General features: G+C 44.5%; 1 protein-coding gene across 1 annotated transcript; it reads left to right on the top strand.

The window, feature by feature from the left end:
• The first annotated feature begins 1,859 nt into the window (after window positions 1-1,859).
• LOC147458492 (pentatricopeptide repeat-containing protein At4g18520, chloroplastic-like) lies at window positions 1,860-4,937 on the top strand. The gene is made up of 6 exons (XM_086513433.1): window positions 1,860-3,006; window positions 3,118-3,383; window positions 3,471-3,615; window positions 3,759-3,817; window positions 3,864-4,123; window positions 4,679-4,937. Exons 1-6 carry the CDS (start codon window positions 1,860-1,862, stop codon window positions 4,935-4,937), a joined length of 2,136 nt encoding a protein of 711 aa, XP_086369559.1.
• Window positions 4,938-9,404: the final 4,467 nt, after the last annotated feature.

Genomic DNA, 9,404 nt, shown 5'->3' with positions numbered 1-9,404 from the left:
GTCAGCTCCTTGGTAGCCAGGTATGTAATTTCAACGGTCTCTTGATAAATTTATCGTGAGCTCTCCTCGGATGGGAACATGTCTAGTCAGCACTAGGCCTCTTTGATCGTGAGCTTGATGAAGCTTTTGTTCTGAGTCACTTTCCAATTGATTGCAAGGGTGCAACACAATAGGTTTTGCAAGGGTGAAACACAAAAGTTTTTTTTTTTTTGACACACCAGAGGGCCCACAGGGGGAGGTGCTTATCCCTTCCAAATATTGGCCATGTCACATGGTCGAGCAAGGGCCGCGTACCATCGGGCAAGAGCCTCACGTAGGCATCACCATGGCCACCTAATTGATGCACCACATGCTGTGAACAACAAAGAGAACTCATACCAACCAACTAGGAACCTCCTCCTTGATTGACCCACCACAGGAGGAGGATGTACTCGAGTGCCCAAGGGCAAGAGCCCTAGCAACGTGAACACCAGGTGCTGTGAACAACGAAGAGAACTCATACCAACCAACTAGGAACCTCCTCCTCGAGTGACCCACCCCAGGAGGAGGATGTACTCGAGTGTCCAAGGGTAAGAGCCCTAGCAACGTGAACAGCAGGTGAGCACAAGGTGTCCCTCTAGAGTGTGACCCAATGGAGAATTTAAACCCACAACCCATAGGTTGAGAGGCCAAAGCGTCCCGTCAGAACAAATCTTTGGGGACAATAGGTTTTCATTGACTCTTACCCTTTTCTTTACCGAGTGACTTTTTTTATTTTCTGGCTAATCTTTTTTGTTTTGTTTTTTTGGGCAAAACTCACAATTTGTGAGTGAATTGACAAAAGAACCTCAAGCTCAAGCCAAGCCTTGAGGTGCTAGAGATTACACGTGTCTACTGCCTCTCATCGAGGCTTATCATCACCGGCTTACCAAAGTAGGTGAACTATAGTTCTAGGCTTTACTTGTTGCAGGTTGACAACACGGCATGGGTAGCCATATGCCAGTCTTCCGAGTCTTGTTTCCTTTCGAGCGTATAGAACACCACTCTGCTTTCTTGTATAATCTCTGAGAAGCTTGCCACACCAAGATCTCCTTCAAACACACGACGGTTCCTCGCCTACCATAATGATGAAAGAAGAAGTACCTGACAATTTGAGTGCAGATGAGAAGAGCAGGACTTCCCAACTTCTTGTCACCAAGGAACATATCAGTCTTGAAGAATGTGATCTGCCATGTCCTTTGGACCCACTTGCAGATTCTCCCTGCCAGGCCTCTGATCGCATGGCATTCCATGAATAGATGGGCCAAATCCTCACTAGCGAACCTGCAGCCCATGCATTGATCTGACCCAATTTCTCTCTCTTGGACCTTCACGCCCGTCGGTAGAGCCCCCCATGTCACCTTCCATAAAAATACCTTCACATAAATTGCGGCCACTTTGGCTTCCCATGACTTCCTCCCACCGTTCTTCTGGCCATTGTCTCTTCCATATTTTGTTGAGGGGCTAGACCAATTATTCTCATGGATAATTGCATGATATATGCCTTTAGAATGTGGTAGTTTCCAAAAAAGACTACTTCGTGGCCATCTCCAACCATTTCAGTCAAACCCGGATTCACATATTGGCATTACAACAATTTTATCACTGTGTTGACTAACAATATCTCAAAGCCATTTAGTTGATAGTAGGTTGTGAGAAGCTCAATATTTCTCCTTGCGAGGAGCGTCGAATTTGTTCTATACAATCAAGGTAATAAATAACAGAACATAGCTAAATTTTGAAACGGGTTTTAATTACTTATCACCCCAATTGTTTCGTGACTTGTTGATCTGCATGTGATGTTTCTCTTTCATGAGATGAAGCATGACACGTTCAGGACTATGTCGCAGAGCAGCCGATATAATTATTCTGACAGATTCAGCCAAGTAGCTCTATCCTCTACACAAGTCCAGCATGGACAGGAAGAGTATGACACGGGATCGAACGCAAAGAGCCTCTCTTTTATGAATGCACTAAAAGCGTGTGCTCAGAAAAAGGATTTGTACCAGCTCAGTAGGATACACGCTGAGATTTGCAATAGTGGGTTACTACACACAAACAGGCACTTAGGAAACACATTGGTCAGTATGTATGCCAAATGTGGCTCCCTTACGAAAGCACGGAAAGTTTCTGATGAGCTTCCTGAACGGGATGCTGTCTCTTGGGGCGTATTGATTGCAGGATATGCCAAGCATGGCTTTGGCAAGGAAGCTCTGGGCTGTTACAGCCAGATGCAAAGTGAAGGCCTCTCCCCAGATGCAATCATCTATGTTTGCGCCTTGAAGGCCTGTGGCATTTCGCAAGACCTTGGCATGGGTGAGAAAATTCACTATGAGATTGCTGCTGAAGGGTTTTTGAAGAAAAACGTAGTGCTTGGCACTGCTTTGGTTGGTATGTATGCCAAATGTGGTTCCCTCACAAAAGCACGCAAAGTTTTGGATGAGCTTCCTGTTCGGAATGTTGTCTCTTGGGGCACATTGATTGCAGGATATGCCCAGCATGGTTTTGGCAAGGAAGCACTGGGCTGTTTTCGCCAGATGCGAAGTGAAGGCCTCTCTCCAGATGCAATCACTTATGCTTGTGCCTTGAAGGCCTGTGGCATTTCGCAAGACCTCGACATGGGTGAGAAAATTCATGATGAGATTTCTATTCAAGGGCTTTTGAAGAAATACGTAGTGATTGGCAATACCTTGGTTGGTATGTATGCCAAGTGTGGTTCCCTTGTGAAAGCACGTAAAGTTTTGGATGAGCTTTTTGTCCGGGATGCCGTCTCTTGGGTCGCATTGATTACAGGATATGCCCAGCATGGTTTTGGCAAGGAAGCTCTGGGCTGTTTTGAGCAGATGCGAAGTGAAGGCCTCTCCCCAAATGCGATTGCTTATGCTTCCGCCTTGAAGGCCTGTGGCATTTCACAAGACCTTGACATGGGTGAAAAGATTCACGATGAGATTGTTACTCAAGGGCTTTTGAAGAAAGATGTAGTGCTTGGCACAACTTTGGTTGATATGTATGCCAAATGTGGTTCCCTTACGAAAGCACGCAAAGTTTTTGATGAGCTTCCTGTCCGTGATGTTGTCACTTGGGGCGCATTGATTTCAGGATATGCCCAGCATGGTTTTGGCAAGGAAGCTCTGGGCTGTTTTGAGCAGATGCGAAGTGAAGGCCTCTCCCCAAATGCAACCTATGCTTCTGCCTTAAAGGCCTGTGGCATTTCACAAGACCTTGACATGGGTGAGAAAATTCACGTTGAGATTGCTACTCAAGGGCTTTCAAAGAAAGACGTAGTGCTTGGCACTGCTTTGGTTGATATGTATGCCAAATGTGGTTCCCTTATGACAGCACGAAAAGTTTTTGACGAGCTTCCTGTTCGGAATGTTGTCTCTTGGGGCGCATTGATTGCAGGATATGCCCAACACGGTTTTGGCAAGGAAGCTCTGGGCTGTTTTTGCCAGATGCGAAGTGAAGGCCTCTCCCTAAATGCAACCACCTATGCTTGTGCCTTAAAGGCCTGTGGCATTTTGCAAGACCTTGACATGGGTGCCAAAATTCACGAGGAGATTGCTACTCACGGGCTTTTGAAGAAAGATGTAGTGCTTGGCACTGCTTTGGTTGATATGTATGCCAAATGTGGTTCCCTTACGAAAGCACGCAAAGTTTTTGATGAGCTTCCTATCCGGGATGCTGTCTCTTGGCGTGCATTTTTGTCCGGGATGCTGTCAAATGGGGCGCATTGATTGCAGGATATGGGCAGCATGGTTTTGGCAAGGAAGCTCTGGGCTGTTTTGAGCAGATGCGAAGTGTAAGGCCTCTCCCCAAATGCAATCGCCTGTGCTTGTGCCTTGAAGGCCTGTGGCATTTCTCAAGACCTTGATATGGGTGAGAAAATTTACCATGAGATTGCTACTCAAGGGCTTTTGAAGAAAAACGTAGTGCTTGGCATTGCTTCGGTTGATATGTATGCCGAATGTGGTTCCCTTATGAAAACATGGAAAGTTTTTGATGAGCTTCCTCTCAGTAATGTTGTCTCTTGGGACGCATTGATTGCTGGATCCAACATGGTTTGGAAAGGAAGCTCTGGGCCTGGGCTGTTTTTGCCAGATGCGAAGTGAAGTCCTCTCCCCAAATGCAATCACCTATGCTTGTGCCTTAAAAGTCTGTGGCATTGTGCAAGATGCTGACATAGGTGAGAGAATTCATGACGAGATTGCTACTCAAGGGCTTTCGTACAAAGATGTAGTGCTTGGAAGTTGGCACTGCTTTGGTTGATATGTATGCCAAATGTGGTTTCCTTACAAAAGCACTGAAACTTCTTGATGAGCTTGCTGTCCTAAATGTTGTCTCTTGGAAAACACTGGACACAGGATATGCCCAACAAGAAAAGGGCTAGGAAATTCTGATTGAAAAAGGTAGCAGATGCGAAGTGAGGGTTCCTCTGAGGAAGCTGTTTTTCGCTGGATGCAACAGGAGGGAACCTCCTTAATTGCAATCACTTTTGTTAATGCTTTCTGATAGCATGATAGGAAAGTGTGGTATTATACCAGTCAAAGAGCACTACACGTCCATGTTGATCCTTTTGGGAGTGCAATGCATTTTGATAAATCTGTGGGAGTAGTTAACGTGATGCCATCATCTGATTGTGTAGTTTGGTCTGCTCTTCCAGGTTCTTGTCGAAAATGGGAAATGTTGAGCTTGGAAGATTGACTATGAGTGTGCAGTGGAATCACTTCAAAAGTGGTGTGACAGCATATATCTTAATGAGCAACGTTTATGCAGCTGCTGGCACGCAGAAGAAGGCACGAAACACAAAACACATTGGAAGCAGCCAGGACATAGCTGCTGGACTGATGCAAGTGGAAAAGTATTATGCTGTTGCTGATACCAAGCATTCAAATGGCCTGCAAATGTCTTGGGGCCATTGATGGATAAGTTTTGCAGCGGCGCTATTGCCGGCTGCTTGATATGTGAGAACTTTTTGCAAGTCTTGGCATCTGCAATGGAGCCCATATCAAAGCTACTCGATTTTGCTAGGCCATTACCAATGATTAATTAACCTCTTCTTGGTGCCCACAATTGTCTTACTTGAAGATAGAGCCATTTGGCCGGCAGTGTTTTGATTGGTTAGCCTCTCTTGATGCTGCATTCATTTACTTCAACATGTGGACGTTTGCTTGCCAGTGGCGGCTAGCGATATATTAACATTGCTTCTAAGAAGGTAATGTTGCTTGCAAGGTCTTTGTGTGTTTAGCATTGAAATCCGGCTTTCTTCTTGTTTCCTTATTCCACTCGTACATTTACACTGATACACCTATATGCAGACTCTAATAAAACTAATTCTTCTACTACTAGGATCATTCCTACCATTTTTGATACCATTTGACAACGCAGCTTTCGCTCTAAGGAATATATACTTGGTCTCTGCAATGGAAAAACAGTATCAGGTGGAGTTTTTGAAGGGAGCTGACCGTGTGGTGGTAAGCGTCCCATTGCATCATCCTTGGAACTTGTGTAAGAGTATAGCAGTTCATGTTACAAGCAGACCGATTCAATTTTCTAGTATGTGCAATGGAAGCTTTGATGTATCTGTTGTTACATGCGTATCAAATGATCCTTGCAGCATATGATAACTTCTTGTGAATAACTTCGTTAATTTGTGTATACTTGCAACATATGAAAATCGCTTGTTAAACATAATCACATGAATTAATTTTTCAAGACTGCAGTATGAACTCAACTGGAGTCTTTTTTAATTCCTTTGCCCTTGCCATAACTACATTAGACAGGTCATGAAAGAAGGGGTCATTGTTCAATCTGAAAAGTTTGATGATATTCTCAAGGCTGGCATTGATTTTGCTGCACTAGTTGAACCTCATAATGAGGCAATGAATCTGGTAGGTTCAGAAGAAAATAAGCACAGCACAAGTGACAATGGAAGAACTCTCGATCAAACGCTGTCTTAGAAACTTAGCTCAGATAAGCTAGAGCCTCAAGAGGGGTCATTTGGACAGCTAATGATGTATTCAGGATCGATACAAATGGGTGATGTGGCATGGCCCTAGACACACTTGGACACGTGGCAGCAGTACAGACCCCCGCACCATGTGCCGACAGGTTGTACAGACTGTGTACAGATCTCCGGATGTTGCGGCGCAAAACGCCAAAGTGTTGACGTGGCTTGCCGTACGGAAATCTGCTTTTGCGTAGCAGCTGATGACGTTGCAAAGCGTACGGAATTCCTGAAATTACGTTGGACAGCTTTTTGGGCCTATTGCTTTATTTTAAGAAGCTTTTAAGTTACAGCTTTTGGGGCTCTGCTTTTTGGGCATCCCTTGTAGCAATAAATAAGTGGGTTAGGCCCTCACTTCTCAGAGCATGTGGACGCAGAGTCTGAGAGTGAGCACCTACCCACTCTTGTACTTTGAACACAAATTAATACAAAAAGAAATACTGAAAGAACGCCAGTATTTAGGGCCAATATCTCTAGGCACGAAACTACGCCAGGCCGTGTCGACTTAAGTGTGAATTGTGAACTGTTTTGAAGTGAATCTTTGCTGTGTCGCGGTAGAATCTTGACTTGGAGTGTCATTAGAGCGCGATGGATTTCTCTTCTACCGGGAAATCCGATCCTTTTCTTGCGACACTTACGGATTCAAACAGAGATCAGTCGATCTCCTCTGCATCTAAAGATGCGGGAAGAGATCACGAAGAAGATTCTCACGAGGAGTACGGCCCGCCTCGGCCTACTTAGGCGGAGATTGAAGAGATGGAGCTTCAACAATTGGTTGACGATGCGACAAAGATGATGATCAATCTTACGAAGGATCCGAAATTTGTCAAATTTTTGACTCAGACATCCTTCGACGAAGTGCACTCTCAGTGGCGTAAGGCCACAGAACCACCCCTCAAACAGGCACTCAAGAAACCTCCTACTCCGAGGATGTTTACAGAGCAAGAATTAGAAGAGGTGGTTGATACACGGATTACCCAGCTGTTTGACGCAACCAACAAAGCCGAAGTAGAAGAAAGGAACTGACGTCCCGGGTTATTTGGGTCGTCAATCCCCTTTTGCCTCGCCACGAAAGCAAAAGAAGCATGTGTAATTTGAAGGAGTATCTATTTCTTCTTCTTCTTCTTCTTCTTCTGACAGTTCTTCTAGCTCTTCTGACTCGAGCGAAGAAGACAGGAAAGAGAAAAGCGAAGCAAAAAGCAAAGCTTCGGAAAGGGCAAGAGAAAGGCAAAGAAGCCTAAGTTTCGCCCAGTTTCTGACAGTTCTACAGAGGACTCGTCTTTAGATAGTTCGGACTCCGATGATCACAGATTTTATGCAAAGAAGAAGAATTTCTATAAAGCCAACCAATATGACTTTTTGGAGGATAAAAGCAAGAAAGTTCGAGAATTTAAAGAAGGTGGACAGTCAATTAAATTTGACACTTTTTCTGGATTCCGAGATGCTTCGAGCGCTTTGGCCTTCGTAGAGCAGTTTGATATAGCTTTCTCTGGAGGACATTACTCAGAGCACTCCAAGATTTGGAGGGCTACCTCTTACTTCAAGGGAAATGCTCGAACATGGTGGTCCACTCTTCTATTGAGCAAGAAAGCGCCAGTTAAATGGCTGAAATTTAAAAGGCTTTTTATTTCTTCTTGGTTGACTTGGGAGTACGAACGCGACATACAAACTGCTTGGAACCATCTCCGGATGACCAAGAAGATACTTTGGATGCATATTGCGAGAGATTTTGGAGTTTTTTTCTACCCGCTTCTTCATTTAAGAAGATCTCGTTTAAATAACAGATTGAGAGGTTTAGCTGCGGACTTCCTACGGAGATCCGAGATCACTGCTTAGAGCAAAAGTCAGATTCTATTCAAGAACTGATGAGTCATGCGAAACGGGGTTTTACCATACATTCAGGCAGTTTGACTTACCCCAGAGATGAGATCATGACGCAGAAAACCGAACAGACTTCTAAAAATGAAAGTAGAAAGAAGAAGAGTCCCCAAGATCAGAAAGATAAGGATGCACGACCCCGGCTCACTCTTCGGGAGAGAACCAACTACATCAAAGAGAGGAAGTGTTTTACATGCGGGGAACTTGGGCACATCTCCGTGAAGTGCCCTAAAAAGGCACATAACGAACATGATGAAGAAAGGCCATAAAGTTCGAAAGCAGCTGAGGAACGTGGATGAAAAGGCAAGATGAAAGCAGGACTGGTTCTAGATTGTATGGGTACTGACCCAAGCACGATTGATGAGAGTACAAAACTTTGCCGAGCTTGGGACAAAGTGAAAGATCAAGAAGCCCTTATTTTCTTTGATGGAGGAGCCAAGGCCAACTTCATTTCACCTGAATTGGCGGTGCGGCTCGAGATTACACCTGATCAGATGGGACCACAAGCAGAGGTAGTTCTAGCAGCACCCGGCAGGGACGTGGCCATTACACCTGTCATTGGTAAACTTCGGTTGCATTGTCAGGGGTATTTAGGACACGAGGACTTCTACATAATGCCCTTGGAAGGTTGTGATGTTCTCCTGGGAGTCCCTTGGTACCATAAGAACAACGCCACGGTCGATTATCGGGCGAAGAAAGCGACACTAACTATTGAAAAGAGCCGAACCATTGTACATGATGTGAAACTTAAAGGCAAGTCTATCCCTATTGTATCGGCTTCGGCTGTGTAGAAATTAATGAAACCCAGTCTGTTGTTTACTCGATCTTTTTGAAAGAGTTAAATGATGATCATAGGAAAAATATGTTTGATCTAGAAAAAGAACATCAAGATTTTCTCCACACTCATGCCGATTGCTTTTTTGAGGACCTGCCAGGTGAGTTGCCACCAGCTCGTCTTGAGGATCATACCATTGATCTGATGCCTGGAAGCACACCACCGAACTGGCCACCTTACCGTGTGAGTCGAGCCCATAATGAAGAAATTATGAACTAAGTGAAAGACCTCTTGGAAAAGGGTCTTATCCAGCCGAGTACTTCACCTTACTGCTCTCTGGTGTTGTTGGTTTTGAAGAAAGATGGATCTTGGAGAATGTGCATCGATTATAGAACTCTCAATAAAATCACCATCAATAACAAATTTTCGATTGCTAGGATCGATGATATTCTTGACCAACTACAGGGATCCTCGTGTTTTAGCAGGATCAATTTGAAGAGCGGATATCATCAGATCCGAATCACGTCGGGAGACGTCTACAAGACAACTTTTCGGACGACCTTTGGTTTATTCGAGTTTTTGGTTATGCCTTTTGGGCTTACCAATGCTCCAGCGACCTTTAACCGAATGATGGACATGATTTTCAGAGAGTACAGATCTTTTGTTGGCGCTTTCTTTGATGACATTATTGTCTTCTCCAAAGATGAGGTAGAACATAGAGAACATCTA

This window comes from Adiantum capillus-veneris, chromosome 5 (genome assembly GCF_014529385.1).
Source record: "Adiantum capillus-veneris isolate H3 chromosome 5, ASM1452938v2, whole genome shotgun sequence".
Lineage (NCBI taxonomy): Eukaryota > Viridiplantae > Streptophyta > Polypodiopsida > Polypodiales > Pteridaceae > Adiantum > Adiantum capillus-veneris.
This window is presented reverse-complemented; position numbering and strand designations above follow the sequence as displayed.